Source organism: Prionailurus viverrinus, chromosome E3 (assembly GCF_022837055.1).
Source record: "Prionailurus viverrinus isolate Anna chromosome E3, UM_Priviv_1.0, whole genome shotgun sequence".
NCBI lineage: Eukaryota > Metazoa > Chordata > Mammalia > Carnivora > Felidae > Prionailurus > Prionailurus viverrinus.
In genome coordinates, this window is record NC_062576.1 from 14,150,172 (window position 1) to 14,167,969 (window position 17,798).

Sequence of the window (17,798 nt, forward strand, 5' to 3'; positions counted from 1 at the left end):
AAGGGGGCAGGGGGACAGGAGCATGGGGCGGGGGGTGGGGGGTGAGGGGGATCTCCGGATGGAGGGAGGAGGCATTTAAACAGCTTCTAAAGATCCACTGGCAAGAAGATGCTATTAGGAAATCTTACTATTAATTAGGGAAACCACCAATAAAATGATAAAATAGGAATAAACCAAGAACTCCCTGATGGTTTTTTTTTTTTTTCCTTTTAGAGGATTTTGTCATCATATTGATCCAAATCAGATTAAATCCTGAAAAAAGGGGTAATCTAATTATAGCAACCACGTGTTTATACAGAAAATAACAGAGTGTCTGGGAACAGCCACCCATGGAAGTTTTCATTTCTGTAAGAATTGGCGCATTGGTTTCATTTTATGACTTTGAGAAGCTGATAGAGCCCTTTAGACCCTATGGGATGCTACTAAGCTTCCATCAGCAACATGTGGCGTTAAGAATTTCTTGAGGCGCCTGGGTGGCTCAGTTGGTTAAGTGTCTGACTTCAGCTCAAGGTCATGACCTCGTGGTTCGTGGGTTCGAACCCCGCATCATGCTCTGTGCTAACAGCTCAGAGCCTGGAGCCTGCTTCTGATTCCGTCTCTCTCTCTCTCTCTCTCTCTCTCTCTCTCTCTCTCTGCCCCTCCCCTGCTTATGCTCTCTCTCTCTCCCTCTCAAAAATAAGCAAACATTAAAAAAAAAAGAAACCTAAAAAAATAAAAAAAGAATTTCTCTTTCAGACGTCGTGTTTGGTTCGCAGTGACCTTAGTCATCTTGATGACCAGTGACACAGGTTAGAAAACAGTCAGTACCTGTCAGAACCACCTCCGGCCCGTTACCCTGCAGATTATTTTGCTTCTTTTGGCTGTGTTTTTGTCACACAGATGAATACTACATTCCACTTTTCCAGCCATTTACGTTCTAGCCATTAGATTGCTGACAATTAAGAAGGTGGGGCAACTCTGAAACCCCCATATTTGAGGGGCGCCTGGGTGGCTCAGTCAGCTAAGCGTCCAACTTCGGCTCAGGTCATGATCTCGCGGTTCGTGATAGGGTCAAGAGCCTTCTGCAGGAGACCAGACAAGGCATCACTAGCTGACATAGTTGTAACAGAAATAACTGACAAGTTCAGATTTAATGTCTGTGTAAGTGTGCCTAGAAAACTGGGAGAAGACGACCAATCAAGCAATTCCAGTAAGCTTCAGTTAATCCATTTTTTCACGAACAAGCGTTTAGTGCTAACAGCCTCCGTGAGAATAAGAAGCCCATAGGAGCACCTGGGTGGCTTAGTCAGTTAGACAACCAATGCTTGGTTTCAGCTCAGGTCATGAGCTTGCTGTTCTTGAGTTCGAGCCCCGCATCAGTGCAGAACCTGCTTAGGATTCTCTCTCTCTCTCTCTCTCTCTCTCTCTCTCTCTCTCTCTCTCTCCCTCTTTTTCTGCCCCGCCCCCTGCTCGCTGGCTCTGTCTCTGAATAAATAAATAACTTAAAAAAAAAAAACCTGATAAATAAAGGAGGGAGAGCTGGTTGTCACAGAAATGTTTTGTTTTGTTTCATTTATTTTGAGAGGGACCCCAAGCAGGGGAGGGGCAGAGACACAGGGAGACGCAGAATCCGAAGCAGGCTCCGGGCTCTGAGCTGTCAGCCCAGAGCCCGACGCAGGGCTTTAACTCACGAACCCTGAGATCACGACCTGACCTGAACTTGGCCGCTCAACCGACTGAGCCACCCAGGCGCCCCTGTTTTCTTTTTTAATGATTAAATGATTGAAAACGACAACAACAACCTAGCTAAAAGTTAAAAAGCCGACCTCAAGAAATGAGGTCACTAAGCTATTTTGCTTCGGTGCCAAGGACCTGCTCCCCTACTCTTTCCCCTAACGTCCCGTCAGTGAGTTTTGCTCGCTTTTATTTTATTGTTAGGCGAGGTTTAATTAGAAACCTGATGGTTTAGGGGCGCCCGGGTGGCGCAGTCGGTTGAGCGTCCGACTTCAGCCAGGTCACGATCTCGCGGTCCGGGAGTTCGAGCCCCGCGTCAGGCTCTGGGCTGATGGCTCGGAGCCTGGACCCTGTTTCCGATTCTGTCTCCCTCTCTCTCTGCCCCTCCCCCGTTCATGCTCTGTCTCTCTCTGTCCCAAAAATAAATAAACGTTGAAAAAAAAATTTTTTTTTTAATTAAAAAATAAATAAAAAAAAAAAAAGAAACCTGATGGTTTAGCAAACCTGCGTGCTTAGGGCGCTGACTAAATTTTGACACTCAGGTCAGTTCCCTTTCTGTTCTGGATGATGGCGATTAGCGGACCGGTAGGTGAGACTCAACCCTCCTCGTAGCTCCTTCGGTTACAAGCGATGAAGGGTGTTGTGTGTGCTACTTTAGCAACTTCCTCCCCGTGAAGGTGTCCCCGGCGACTAAAACCTTCATTATCTCAATTCAATTAGGAAGCCATCTTGCACACGAAGACGGCTGCTCATCTCCCCTTCCCAGCGAGCTCTTTGTAATCCCCAGGTGCCATCCGCTTGGATGGCTTCGTGGACCTAAGTTGTGGTTAATGTGCTGTGTTGTGTACCGTGCAGTATTAGCACCAAATAATCTGGCAACCAAATTAAAAGAGGCACTCAGAAGATTTTCAAGGATTTATAGTGAATTAGAAGCTCGGGTTTGGGATCTGGCTATGACTGCCCTGTGGATTTGTGCAGAAATGGCATTGTCCCCTTGCCTGTAGTGTGCGTTTCCTCATTCTGTTAGTACTCCCCAAATACCACCTGCAGATTACTTCGGGTGCCAGGCTCAGAGGGCCCTCACCCGCCCTGCTGTCTAGTTGCCCAGCACTCTCCAGCGACCATACCCACGTACGCATGAGAAGCGATGGAACGTGCTATCCGCTTCCGGCTGGAAGTGATCAGGGACGTTTCATCTCGAGCGGGCACAGCAGATGAGTGGGTGAGGGAAGGGCGTACTTCGGTCGTCCCGGATTCTCACGCAAGCTAGCCCAGAGGCCTCCTGTTGACTTTAGTATACAGTGGGACGGGGCTGTGCTCAGGACGGGGAGCGTGCTCAGGGCAGACACGAGGGAGTTTGAGGTGGTGCAGGCCCAAAGGGACTGTGAGTGTCAGTCGGGTGGCAGAGGTTGGAGGAGTGGGTCAGAATCAGGCGAAGGGCCGTAAAAGATGGGAGCCTGGCGGGCGGGGAGGGCCGGGCAGGGGGACGGGCACAGGGAGGGAAGCATGGAGCCTCCAGCCGCCCCCCCCCCCACCGGGGGGGGGGGCAGGGTTGATGCTCATCAGGGGAGGTGTGAGATTCAGAGAGAAGGTTGCTGAGGATTAAGAAGGTGGGGCAACTCTGAAACCCCCATTTTTGAGGGGCCCCTGGGTGGCCCCGTCACTTAACCGTCCGACTTCGGCTCAGGTCATGATCTCGCAGTTTATGATCTTGAGCCCCGTGTCCAACTCTGTGCTGACGCTCGGAGCCTGGAGCCTGCTTCAGACTCTCTGCCTCTCTCCCTCCCTCCCTGCCCCTCCCCTGCTCGCACTCTGTCTCTCTCAAAAATAAACAAACATTAAAAAAATCTTCTTTAAAAAAGAAAACCCCATATTTGAGACCGCTACTGGCCTGAAGAATGACGCCACAGTGCAGAAGGGAGGAAACAGTGAGCCAGTTTCTACAGCCTTCCAGGAAGGTGAACGGAGAGTAGCTTGAGGGTGGACACGTACAACTGGGTGGAAACAGAGCGATGGCAGCTGATGGCAAGTGCTTCGCAAGAGGAGAAGTTGCGGTGCCTGCGTGGCTCAGTCGCTTCAGCATCCGACTCTTGGTTTCGGCTCAGGTCATGATCTCACAGGTCATAAGTTCAAGCTTATGTCAAGGACCTTGGGCTCTGCGCTGACAGCGTGGAGCCTGTATGGGATTCTCTCTCCCTCTCTCTCTGCTGTCTCTCAAAAACAAAAAACGAGAAGTTCTCGATGGTTCACTGGCTGATCTCTTCCTCAGGGAGTCGTGGGGCAGGGGCAAGAAAAAGACCCCTGTTCGTTAAATGAGTACCCCTGCTTTGTTGCTGTTTGTTTTTGTTTTTGTTTTAATATGTAACAATGAGCATCTGAAAATTAGCTTGTAGCATGCAAATATTTCATCATAACTTCCCGATACTAATGTACTGTGATCTGTTAGAGTACAGCATAGAGTCATTAACGATTAATTTGCACAGCAGATTATTCATGCAGAATTCCTAATAAAATGAGCTTTGAAACACTATCATTTAAAAACTTGCTAAAATGGGCCTTTACAGCGAATAATAAACTGTTTCGGGGTGGTGGCGAGTTTGAATCAAGGGTTTTATTCCTCGGGCCGTATGACCTCACAGACGGAACACTGGCCCCGTCCGGACGCAGGCCCCACTAGCCCCTCGTAGGTTGACCTGCTTTTCTGGCATTCGAGGGTGAGGTGCTTTGTGGGCTGTTGTTCTCCCAGCTTTTGTGAACTTGAACCTGACTGTAGCGCGCAGCCCAAGAGCACCATTCACAGAGTCTCCTTTTTCCATCTCTGCCTCTTCGCTGAGATCGTTCTTCCCTGCCGTTCCTCTTGGGGTTTCATCTTTTCTTGTTCCCCTTTTTCCCCTAGAAACAGATGCAGTCAGACCCACATAAGCTGGACTTCGGATTGAAACCCGAGTTCCTGAGCCGCCCCCCAGGCCCCAGCCTCTTCGGAGCCATCCACCACCCCCATGACCTGGCCCGGCCTTCAACTTTGTTCTCTGCCGCTGGTGAGTTCCGAGCTGGAGGAAAGAGTTGTTGTTGAAGAGAACTCTTCTCTTCAAAGAGGAATGTTGTTCGCAGGTACAATTTCTGGGACGCCTGGGTGGCTCAGTCGGTTAAGCATCCGACTTCGGCTCGGGTCACGATCTCACGGTCCGTGAGTTCGAGCCCCGCGTCGGGCTCTGGGCTGACAGCTCGGAGCCTGGAGCCCGCCTCAGATTTTGTGTCTCCCTCTCTCTCTGCCCCTCCCCCGTTCATGCTCTGTCTCTCTCTGTCTCAAAAATAAATAAGCATTAAAAAAAAAAAAAACCGAAACTACAGTTTCTGCCAGCTTGCAAGGCCACATCCCAGTACGTCTAGGGAGACGGACCCTTCTTCACTGACACTTGAACTTGAGATCATGACCTGAGCCTCTTTCATTACAGAGAGGAAAAAAAAGATCATCTTTCTCTTCGGGGCCTCATGTTGCTTCGGCTCATTATTTGATCGTAGAAAACTTGCAGGACGGGGTAGAAACACCTGAGGGATCTGTTCATTAACCTTCGAATGCCTCCTAGGTGTGCCAAAGCGGGGGCAGTGGGAACTGGGGGTCACTGCGTCAGAGAACGACCCGTTTCCGCTCCAAGGACATACAGACAAAAGGCAGCGGACACACAGCCGTAAGGCGCATCGGGAAACGAGAACAGCCCTCTCGGGATCAGAGGAGCCTTACCATCCAGGCCTTGGAAAGCCATTTTGCCGCACAGAGCTCCGCTCACTAATACTTGTAAATGGCGACGCTGCGCTCAATCTGGTGACGAGCTTCCTAACTTCATACCCACCGTGCTAAGTAGAATTTATTCTTCTGGACATAAATATTCACGGGGCTCCCCGTTCCTGGTCCTGAGGGAACAAGTTTCACATCCATCCTGCCTGCTGCCTTCCCAGGCTTTTATCCAAGACTCATTTTGGGTTGACCGAAGGCTCTTCCATTCAGAAAGAGAGAGACGCCCCCATTGCAAGAAATCATCATTATAATGGGCCTTGTTGCCAAAGCAAGTGAGTCACCCTTGAGGGTAGATGGAATTTGCTAAGGTCTCAGGTTTTGCTCTGTGAGTTCTGTCTAGGGACGCATTTGAAAGCTTTGTTACCATGGCACCTAGGCTCTGAGACAGAGCTACACTAAGAGCAATTTTTGGAGAGAAATAGAGAGATTTCTCCCTGGCTTCCGTTTGAGCCAAGTGGATGAATTGGCTGCTTTTGCTTCAATAATTCTGGAACTGCAAGGCACCCCTGGGGGCCCTGGGCTGAGCAAAGCTCCCAATCTTCATCGAAGCATTAATTAGCTTGTACTACACAGGCTGTGCAGCCACATTTTTATTTAGCTGGCAACACTGTTAACACCTAATGAATATTCTGGACCGTGTTCGCGCGGTAGAGATGGAGTATCATTTTTGCATTGCCTGGGTGGAGGATAAGTCACCGTCCAGGACTGAACGGATGACTCCTCAGGTGCCTTCCAATTCTCCGAGTCCGTGACTGTGACAGACGTCCTCCCGGGTTCCGTGGCTTCCTCCACGCCCGAGGCCCCACGAAGACCTTGTAGTCCAGGGAGCAGCGACCCAGAGCATCAACTGAGTTCACAGGGTTTCGGGAGGCACGGCACTCCTCCATTTGATCTGTCTTCCTGAGGGAATTTATAGTCGTTTGTAGGAACTTAGACAAAATGCAAGAGATCGTGGAGAAGTGAAAAGTCTCTTCATGGAGGCCCTGTGTATACATCCGTTCCGGGAGGCCATCTTTCTCAGTATGAGCATCACTGGATTTTGCCCCCGAATGATAATTTGGTGAAACTTTGAGCCGCGGTGTCTAATTCACACACCCACGTGTTAAATGCAGCCACTTTCAGCTTGCTGTTGGGCACTGATGCCTGAAATAAGCTTAGGACGCTCCGTCCGGTGAGCCCGGCCAGTCTCTTCTCTGAAGCCGGGCCTGCCGCCCCGGGAGCCAGGATGCCCTCAGCCTTTAGGAATGTGGGCCTCCCCTGCCTCCTGTGCGCGCACCCTGTGTCTGTCCTCTCCCTCTTGCCTTCCCCCGCTTCCTCCAGGAAAAGGAGGCTGTGGCATCTTGAAGAAATACATTCTGATGGGGAAACCGAAGGAAAGGAGACGGCTGAACTAGCGCTAAGGTCCCTGGCGGGCGGATTACTGGTGTCCACAAACACGGACCAAAGGAGCCTTTCCTGGCACCGAAGCCGGAGAGCTGCCTGAAGGCGCTCACGTCCTGTCGCCTGGTGCAACGCACGATCCCGGGTTCCGTAGGGCCAGGCCTTGTAGCGCCCTTCCTGACAGCTAACACGTGCCTCGGGAAAGGGGTTCCGTGGGGCAAGGCACCGTGGCCCGGACCCGCCGCTGCGCGACAGCCGCTCCCAAGGACCGTAAAATCTGGTTTCAGGCTCAGTGTTCCTCAGAGTGAAAGACCTGCCCCCCCAACATGCTCCGGGAAGAAAGTATCCCGTGGCCAAATGCTCCCCTTTCAGAAAACGAGCCCAGGAACACGCTAACGGCTCTGAGAAGTCCTTCAGTGGAGAACCTCGCTTAGCACTTTGTAACTGGGCGTTTCTTCAAACTCCTTTGGTTACAGGATCACCCCCCTCGCCCCTACCCTTGCGCTATCTCCCCACGCTTCTCGGGCTGCATGCCCCGTTTTGGGGGTGGCCAGCCCCGCCCGGAGAAAGGGCACGGCTGGGTTTTCCGCTCCCTAACAGGACCCTGTCGTCTCCCGGTGTGTGGCCGGGGTGCCCTTCCGTTAACGCGTTTCCTCCCGAGTGTTCTCCCGGGGCCCTGACGCAGTGAGGAGCCGGCCGCATGGTAGGAACCGGCGTTCTGCGAAGCCTGACCCCACCATGTCTGACTTTCTAGGTGCTGCACACCCAACCGGGACCCCTTTCGGGCCACCGCCTCATCACAGCAACTTCCTTAACCCTGCCGCTCACCTGGGTGAGTTGCCCCCGGTGATGGGAAATGACGCGCGTGTCTCAGAAAACCTTTGTTTTCTGCTGTGCTTCCGGGCAAGTCGGCCATGGTCCTAGACACCTCCCTGACCACGTGGGGCGATGAGGGCCCTCGGGAACAAGTTTCAGCACCTGCTGTCCACCCTCGGGGTGTCTCAGCACCCCTGCTGCCACCTCCTTAAAGTAGTAGCTGCGTGCTCCGTAGCCGTCCCACCCGAAGGGACTGATGGCACAGTGGGCACGTGCCCGGCCACCTCCGGGAATCCACGTTTACGATGGCTGCTTCCCGCCCAGCGGGGCAAGGTGATGTGGTGAGGAGACATTACCTGCTGTGTTATAATCCCTTCTCCTTTCACCGTGAGTAGGTCTCCCTCGCAAAGGCGTGCGCTTTCTTTGCGGCCTTGATTTATTTGATATTTTCTGCGAATGTGACAAGCAGGTGCAGGCAATGGTGTATACGCAGTGCAGCGACAGCGTGTATGATACGCACGACTTCGGCGCTTCGTCACTGAGAGACTCATTTTAAGATGTCATTTATTTGTTCTGTTAGAACTTACAGGGCAGGAGGGCGTCCTAAGACACTGCTGGGCTTGAGTGATAGTCCCCACCCGGCAAGAGGGATGGGGCAAAAGGCACAGTTCTGGAAAGACAGCTCTCGTAAATATTTTGCTAATCCAGTGCCCAAATCCGAGCGCACCGAAAACCTTTTGCACAACCTGGTAGCAGCAGGAGGGACACGTCGGGTCTGAGTGGAGAGAGGGCGGGGCTCCCACCTCTCTTTCCCACCTGCCTGGAAGCTCTTCGTGCTCCTCACTCAGTCCAGTCCAACCTTTTCCTTCCTCCCCATGTGTTTGCAGAGCCTTTTAACCGTCCGTCTACGTTCACTGGCCTCGCAGCGGTTGGTGGCAATGCCTTCGGGGGACTTGGAAATCCTTCAGTTAGTGAGTACCTCTAACTTTCAAATCCGCCCTGGACTCTTTGTCTCCTCTGATCTGTCTGTGGCTCAAGACCTTTCTAGCGAAAAGGAAACGATCCTCTTGGGAAACACATTGGCTTACGTCATCGCAAAGGCAGGGCTCAGCATGGCGTTAGGGGTGAGGGTGCATTTACGTCGAAAGCAACGTCTCAAGGGTAACCCATCGTGACTATGTCCTCCTGGGCATCAGGAGCAGTGACGTCACTGACTGAACTCCCAAAACATTGCTTAAGCTCAGTCTCCTCCATATTCCATCCCTGCTATCCACGACTTTAGCCACAGTCCCATTGCAGGGGGGAATTTTGCACTGACCTGGCCTCTGGCATTATGGCACTGAGAGAACTTGACGGGAAATAGCGGGAAAACAGTACCAGGCTGAGGCTAGCTAGCTGGCAACACGTCATAGTCCATCATCTGGGAGGGCCATGTCGTTTTCGACTAAAAAAGTATCTAGAAGGGGAAGAGTTGTGGCACCTGCTCGTTTTTTAGTCACTGAATTCTCTAGCCGCTGAACACGCCACACGTTTTCTTTCGTGCCATCCATAGATCATGTTCTCCTGGCCCCGGAGGCCCCAAGTGCAACTCTAAGCTCGCCCTCCCGACTCTGTCCGGCGCGGAGACCTTCCGCGTCTGCTTTTAGGTCAAGGCCCTGCCCGGGCTGTGACGTCACCTGTTTCCGCCTGCTACCGCTGCGGGAGCAGCGGCGGTCCCATTCGCGGGGCTGTGGGTAGAGGCTCGGCTTGACCGTGCCTCCGTGCCGAGCGTCGCTCCTCCCAAGTCACCCCACGAGAGTGCACCACGCTCGGGGTTTCTGCATGCACCAGACGTGTTTGATGGGGCGCTCTTGACACCCATCTGGCCCCTTTCCTTTTTAAAGCTCCCCCTCCCGCCCCCCTCGCCTTTGGTTTAAGAACAAAAGCTGCGAGCTACCCCCCCAGCGTAGGACGAGCGCTCCTCTAATGAATCTGTTAATCTCCTTTCCTTTTCCAGCTCCCCATAATATGTATTCATTTTAACTCTGAGTGCTGTTAAAAGTTATTTGGTAAGTACCTTCATTACGGCAGATTATATAATTTCTCTTAAACCTTTTTGTTCTCCACTTCACCATTTCAGCACCCAACTCAATGTTCGGCCACAAGGATGGCCCCAGTGTGCAGAACTTTAGCAGCCCTCACGAGCCCTGGAACCGGCTGCACCGAACGCCTCCGTCGTTCCCGACCCCTCCGCCCTGGCTGAAGCCAGGCGAGCTGGAGCGTAGCGCGTCCGCTGCAGCTCATGACAGAGATAGAGACGTAGATAAACGAGACTCATCTGTTAGTAAAGATGACAAAGAAAGGTACGGAAAGAAACCGTTCTCGAGCCCCAATGGGGAAGCCCGCTGTGTGCCAAGGGCAGCCGTCCACCCTCCCCGTCCCAGCCTCGTGCTCCAGCTGGCCCCGTGGCCTCAGCTCCTCGCGCCGCCCGAGGCCGGCCCCCAAGTCCCCGAGCGCACCCCCCCCGGCCCCGTAGTGCACCGCGACCGTAGCATGAAATCGCAGCACAGCGAGAGCGTCCCGACTCAGACACAGATGCACACTTAGAGCCTCCGAAGTCCCTGTGAGCGTTAGCGTATCCAGATATAAATCTTGCTCTCAAAGACAGTGAGTTGGAGCTTTGGACCAAACACACACGGCATGAATCAATACCATATTTGCTTTCAAGTTCGTGCAGTCCATTAAATCATCCATAGGTTTTTTTCTCTGTCTCCCTCCCTCCCCCCCCCCCTTTCTTTTTGTTTGCTTTTAGAAAGTCACGTTTGCATGGTCTCGTCACATTTTTCTCAAATTTCGTTCAAACTCAAACCCTGGGCTCACAGATGACTAATAAAGTTTTGCAAACCTACACGTAGAGGAGTGCCGGCAAGCATTTCTGGTGTGGGTTTGGTTTTGCCAGTGGATAATTAACCTGACTAACCATTTTTTTTTTTTTTTTTTTTATCTCTGTGCTTGGTAACCCATGCCCGAAAAAGAAACGGCCTTAAAGAGGAAGACGTCTCAGAGCATTTTCTCTGAAGAATGTCATCCCTTTCTGATTTCTTTCTGTAGGAGACTTTCATTTTGAATGACCTGAAAAAAGCAGGGGAAAGACAAGATATGCTTGACAGAAAATACCTAATAACGCTCTGCTTTGGTACTTAAGCCTCAAATATCCAAATCTTCCAGTTTTCTTTACTGTGTGTGGGGTGTGTGTGTGTGTGTGTGTGTGTGTGCACGCGTGCTCACTAGTGATTGAAAAGAATTCAACTTTACGGACTCTGAATGTGTCCGATTAGTATGCGTTCCTCGGAGGTCATCCTTCTGATTTCTTCCTTATAAAAGCAAAGAATCCATTTTTCCTTCAAGACCGTATGTTAAAAATCTCTTACGCAGCGGAAGGACCGTTTATGGCGTTCAGCTTTCGGCTGTCAACTGCCAAAGAGAGGCAGGCGCACCCGGCATCCCGGAGCTTTGGGTAGCCTGTCGGGGCACAGAAGACCATGCGACAGCAAACCTTTCCACATTTTTCTTGGTGGAGTCAAACGGCCTTTTGGATTAAAGTCAGGAAACTTAGTAAAACACACTCTTCTTCGTCCTTCACCTTTTAGACACTTCTCTTCCTCTTCTTAGCCTGGCATGCTGGCTATAGACACCAGATCCGCAGGGGAACCCTCCTTAATTCTCTCGCCGCAGACTACCCTCGCCTGGGAGCCTTGCTGCTACCGGGCCGGCAAGGCATCTTGCTCCTCCCCTTGGCCACGTCCCGTCTCGGGGCTGTCCCCACGACACGCCCGGGCCTGTCTTACGTCTCCCAAGTCGGCCTCTGTTGTCCTTCTGTCGCTCTGAATCTTCTGCCCTGTGCTCTTAAGTCCCTCATCCCAAACGGGTCCCCCAAGTTCTTGTCCCACACTTCCATCCACAGGGGCTCTTAAAATTGTTCTCCATTTGTCCCCCGAGGCCTGGGGACCCCACTCTGCCTCCCAGCTTCCCTCCCATCTTCTCCGATTCGGGCTTTCTTGTCCTTCCTAAGGTTATAAGTGCTATTTGGGACCCCCAAGCCCTGACGTCATGGTCTCCCTTCAAAGCCCCCTCACATGCTGTGCCCCAGAGATCACGCTGCATCTGTGCCCTTGCCTGTGACGCAGGTCCCTCGTCCCGATGCCGGGAGATCGGAGCCCCTTGCACCCTTCCTCCGTCTGGCTCTGTTATCGCAAAGATCGTCTTTGCATTTGGGCTCTTAGGACTTTCTTCTTACCACTCGGTGACCCTAGGAATCCAGACAGGCAGGCTGTGTTGCCACATCACTGTTGGCCACGTTGGTCCATTTCCACCCTCCGAAAGCGCTTCGTCTGTGGCCTTGACGGAGGCACGTGAATCTCACATGCAGAGAGAATTGCTTCCCCCTCAGACTCTCCCACCTGCCCCCCACCCCCACCCGCCCCAGCGCCAGTGCCTTGTCCCCAGAAAGCTTCCGTGAAAGGCTAGGTGAGTAAGGTCAGGGTGGCTGGTTTTGCCACGCGCAGGGCACATCCGGCTGCCTCAGTGACCACGGGAGCCAGACCCGAGCCTCTCTCCCACCACCATTTCATTGGCAGGCCCTCCCCAGGCCGGCAAGCCCGTTTCATCTGCTTCTCTGTGTCCCTCTTTTGTTCCGCAGGGAAAGCGTTGAGAAAAGGCACTCCAGCCACCCTTCACCAGCACCTATCCTCCCAGTGAGCACCCTGGGACATAACCGTAGCTCCGCTGAACAGATCAGGGGTCATTTGAACACTGAGGCTCGCGAGAAAGACAAATCCAAAGAGAGGGAGAGAGACCACTCGGAATCCCGCAAGGACCTGACCGCCGACGAGCACAAGGCGAAGGAGGGCCACCTGCCGGAGAAGGACGGCCACGGCCACGAGGGGCGAGCCACGGGCGAAGAGGCCAAGCAGCTGGCCCAGGTGCCGTCACCCTACGTGCGGACCCCCGTGGTGGAGAGCGCCAGGCCCAACAGCACCTCGAGCCGCGAGGCCGAGCAGCGCAAGAGCGAGCCGGCCTACGAGAACCCCAAGAAGAGCTCGGAGGTCAAGGTGAAGGAGGAGCGCAAGGAAGACCACGACCTGCCTCCCGAGGCCCCGCAGACCCACCGGTCTTCGGAGCCACCTCCTCCAAACTCCTCGTCCAGCGTGCACCCGGGGCCCCTGGCCTCGATGCCCATGACGGTGGGGGTGACGGGCATTCACCCCATGAACAGCATCAGCAGCCTGGACAGGACTCGCATGATGACCCCGTTCATGGGCATCAGCCCCATCCCGGGCGGAGAGCGGTTCCCGTACCCTTCTTTCCACTGGGACCCCATACGGGACCCTCTGAGGGATCCCTACCGAGAACTTGACATTCACCGGAGAGACCCGCTGGGCAGGGACTTCCTGCTAAGGAACGACCCTCTGCACCGTCTCTCGACGCCGCGGCTCTACGAAGCCGATCGCTCCTTCAGGGACAGGGAGCCTCACGATTACAACCACCACCACCACCACCACCACCACCCTCTGTCTGTGGACCCTCGGCGGGAGCACGAGCGCGGGGCTCACCTGGAAGAGCGGGAGCGCTTGCACATGCTCAGAGAAGACTACGAACACACACGGCTCCACCCCGTGCACCCCGCCTCCCTGGACGGACACCTGCCGCACCCCAGCCTCCTCACCCCGGGGCTCCCCAGCATGCACTACCCCAGGATCAGCCCCACCGCGGGGCACCAGAACGGACTGCTCAACAAGACCCCCCCGACGGCGGCGCTGAGCGCGCCCCCCCCGCTCATTTCCACGCTGGGGGGCCGCCCGGTCTCCCCCAGAAGGACTACCCCTCTGTCTGCAGAGATGAGGGAGAGGCCTCCTTCCCACACCCTGAAGGATATCGAAGCTCGGTAAGGAGGGCAGGACGCGAGGGAGGAAAGAGAAACCCTTGCACACCAGCAGGGTGCCAGACCGGAGACGGGGAGCCAGCGCGGGCCCACCAGACTGGGGGAGGGGGGCGCACGCCCCACCTCCTCCCCTTGTAAAAAATGTATAGGCTCCAGTGCAGATTTTGAAATGGTTTTTTTTTTTTTTTTTGTATATCATATGTTGAAATTTTTCAGATCTTTCAGCCAAGTCCTATGTTCTCATGTCTCTAACTCTTTTGGTTTCTCGCATAAGACTTTTTGATTTGAACCAAAACAGTGAAGACGACAGACACACAGCGACGCGGTGGTGACTGGGGGAGAGGCAAACAGCGGTCCACGCAGCCCATCGTGCGAAGCTCCTTCAGATGAGAAAGGAAGGCCGTGTACATAGCTATGTAAAAACACACACACAGAAAAAACAAAAAACGAAACACAAAAACACATTGCTTCGTGAGCTAATGGTTCATATATGCAAAGGGTAAGATAAAAGCTTTACTTTGTACAAATGTAAATAGATCAAGAGTAAGTAACATAATACATTAATACTTCTTAAAATGTGCTATTTGCAAACTTAATATCAGCGAGTGCAGTCAGCTACGGCTGCGTTCCCATATATTGTTATAGACAGCTAAACCCTTCAACTATGCAATGAATGTTAGGGCTTTTCACAAAAGCCCTCCTAACTCAAAGGAGCCTTTTCAGATCCATTTACAACATACTTAAGGTCATATTTTCCCTGAACAAGCGCTTGCGTGATAGGACTCTGTTTTCCTTGCTTGTTTTTTTTTCCAAACGGAGAAACATCCTATTTTGCAAATCGGACCCGGGCTGAAACTTGGCTCGCGAAGTTAAACTGCTCGCGGGCCGTGCGGGGGGTGGGGGTGGGGGTGGGGGGTGGGGGTGGGGTGGAGCACAGCCCCCGGGAAAGAGAGCCGAGGGCCTGAACACCCAGTGCCAGGGAGGATGGGAGCTGTCAGACGCCAAAATCAGGGGACACAGACAGGTCGCCACCATCAGTCACGTGACTTCACACACACCTCATGTGGGAACCATGCGTGTTTTAGTGTGTCCTGTTTCCTGTCTGTACACGCCTCCTCGGTTTGTAATGAGATTCGATTACATCCAAACACATCCTGAAAGAAAGCTTCACGTTTTCTCAGATGATGGATATGTTTTCACTGTTTTCAATAACTGATGGGTTTAAGGTGCACGTTTCCTAATGTGACTCGCTGTGTTCCAGTTGGTAATAAAGTCTGGGAAATAGCCGGCAGGTCGACCTTGGGGAGCCATGGAGAGTTACAGAGGGTGAGCAGTGGCAGAGACAAAGTTCTGTGTGTGCGTGTGTTTTTAATTTTGCACCAACCTTAATGTGTCTTCATACTTTTCTAATACATTAAGCCTCTTGTCTACATATTTGGAGAGAATATGACTTTACTAGCAGAGAAATACAATATATCTTGTCTACTGGACTGTAAAATATATGTATGAAATAAAATTAGTTCCATTGGGTCCCTTCTAGTATATTAAAGTGCTATCTGATGTTGTTATCCTGTTTTTGCAAAAAAGAAAAAAAAGTTAACTACAGACCATTGTTTCTAATAAGCAGAGAGATCTATTTTAGTAGTAAACTGAAGGTTTAGTTGTGAGCTTCAGATTTTGTGAACTCCAGATGTTGTGTAGTGTTTTTTTTTTTTTTTTAAAGACAACAACTAAAAAGAAAAAAAAAAAAAAAACCCCAAGGAATATATACACTGGAACTATAGTGGTAGCTCTCGGTATTGTAAAGAGATTGTTCTATACAGACCTTTTTGCTGTTTACCCTGTATGTAATAAAGTCCTTTCTAGACCCTCTGTGAAAAGACGCGTGAAAACCGACTGAGTTTTCAGCATGTTCTCATCGGCGGAGCCTTCTTGTGTAATGTAAACTGTGCCATGTTATTAAAAAATGTGAACCAAGCTTCCAGCTGCTTGTTTGTGTGAGAATGGCCATCGTTACCTTAGGGAAGAAGCCATACGTGCAAGACCGGGCTCTTGGAAAAGAAACACCTTGAACCCAGCCCGAGTGAGGACGCGAGGCTGACCTACGGCGGCCGGTCGCCCTCCCTAACGCAGTTAGTGACCCGGCCGGTTAGGTTCTGTAAACGTTTGCGCCCCACACCGTCAGTTGTGGATCTTACGTTCTTTTTTTACTTTCATTTTTTGGGATGGTCGCAACGACGAGCCGTTAAGTCACGGGAAGGTACTTTCGGATCTTGCGGGGGGATGTACGCACGGGCCGAGGTGGCCGCCGTGCCACCTCGCATCTGGGGCCCGCCTCAGAGCCCCTCCGCATTCGCTTTCTCTGCATCGGTGACAGATCTGATTTCGGGCCTCTGACAACAGTCATTGCTTGCTTGTTCCTTTGCGTTTCAATCTGTGGATTCGGTCAGTTGTATGTTACTTAAGACCTTCCCGGTATTTTTTTTTTTTTTTTCCTGTCTCTGCTCTCTGTGTCTCGTTGAATTACATGGCCTGTCCCTCATCGGTTTGCAGACTTCCCCCTCGTCCTCTGAAATCTGTTTTGTTTTTCCAAGATGTAAAAAACTGTCGACCTGATGAAATTGCTGTTTGGATGAGATTGTTTGGATTGGTGTTATCTTTCCGGGGACAAGACAAAAGCGGCCCGGGTCAGCGGGACGTGGGCGGCTGCTGTCTGGGGAATCCGCGCAGAAGTGACCAGGGAGGGTGTTTGGGAAGCGGGGTGGGCACCCGAAGACCGTCCTGGCGGGAGAGCTGGGCTCGGGCAGAGCAAGGGGTTTCCCGAATAAAGACCCGCTCCTGTTGGCTCTGCTCCTGCGTGCGTATCCCGACTCCCAGACCAGAGAAAATAACCCGAAGAAAAACTAGAGGATCGGAAAACACGACAAACGCTGTTTTTCCGAATGGGCCAGTTCTCGGGACCTTCCAGACCCTGCGTCTCGGCGGCGGCTTGATTCGCTGTGCCTGGCAGACCTTCCCGCGTCCCCTTCTCCGTGCACCTCGCTGGCACGTCCCATCTGCCGTGTCAGAACGTAGAGGAGTCAGACTCTCAGATCAGTCGTGGTATTTAATCCCTGGGGCCTTATTCATCTCAACCTTTGCATCTTTCCCCTCTAATTACGTTCAGCTCCCCGGCATTGATGGGTACTAGCACCAATTTGATTTCCTGCTAACCTATAGATGCTCTAATTATCTCCACAGCCTTTGACTGACAATGATCTTGTTACCTCCTAATGGTAACAGACAAGTAAAGCAGCAAATATAATGATGCAATAATTACCATTTGGGATGGATATTCGCAACGGCGTTTGCTGTTTATCCCTCCTTCTGCCTCAATCAAGGTGGATGAGAGGAAATCAGATGTGACTGCTGATGTTATATACGTCTGCAGCATAAAAAGACGTGCAGGGCGGCATCTCACGGTGCCAATCAGCCCCGCGGCTGCGGGGTGCTCGACACCTCGGGAGTGCGGATCCGCGGCGTCGAATCGGCTGAAGGCAGAGGCCAACGAAGGTGACCCGGGCTTTTTCACATTATTTTTTAAACGTCCCGGCCATTCCTTCCTACGAATTTCTGAGCGATTGATTAGACGTTGGAAAGCTTTCAGATAGGGCCGTTTGTCATTTGGGAAATCGTAGCATCAGAGACGGCCCCACGCTGTGAAGTGCCGGCCCGCCTTCGGCCCCGATCCCAAGTACAAAGCAAGATTGTGACATCTCACGTCCCCACTGCCGGAAGCTTCTGATAAGGAGCTTGGACCAGCAGTCAGGGGTCCTGCGGCCGCCCCTGGGCCTTCCGTTCTCAGCGACCTCGAATCCCGGAACCTCTCTGGAACTGTTTCTTAACGTGTAAAATGAGCCCATCCGAACATAACGAAAAGACGTGCCGGCGGTGAGCCCAGCGGGCGGGGGCAGGGCCAGTGGAAACCACAGACCGGAGCGGGCACGGCCACGCAGAAGAGAAAGCCGCTTTAGCCATTTTTTTACAAACTCGGTGCGGTTACAGTGTCGTGGAAAGATCGGAAAGATCGTGAAGATCGGCTGCCATAGTTGGTGGGACTGACGGGGGTGGCTTGGTGTTCCTCACGGGCTGGGGGAGGGGAGCTAGGGCAGCGTCGCTGGGGTCTCGACCTAC

At 52.5% G+C, this 17,798-nt stretch overlaps 1 protein-coding gene across 6 annotated transcripts in view; it reads left to right on the forward strand.

Annotated features, from left to right (window-relative positions):
• The window catches only part of AUTS2 (activator of transcription and developmental regulator AUTS2), a 1,124,374-nt gene extending 1,108,771 nt beyond the window's left edge, over positions 1–15,603 (forward strand). For all 6 annotated transcript variants that reach the window (XM_047838413.1, XM_047838415.1, XM_047838416.1 and 3 more), the window contains 5 exons: positions 4,610–4,751; positions 7,644–7,721; positions 8,593–8,676; positions 9,825–10,047; positions 12,384–15,603. In XM_047838413.1, coding sequence (XP_047694369.1) covers positions 4,610–4,751; positions 7,644–7,721; positions 8,593–8,676; positions 9,825–10,047; positions 12,384–13,632 — 1,776 coding nt within the window. In that variant the 3' untranslated portion in view covers positions 13,633–15,603. The remainder of the gene's footprint in view (positions 1–4,609; positions 4,752–7,643; positions 7,722–8,592; positions 8,677–9,824; positions 10,048–12,383) is intronic.
• Positions 15,604–17,798: the final 2,195 nt, after the last annotated feature.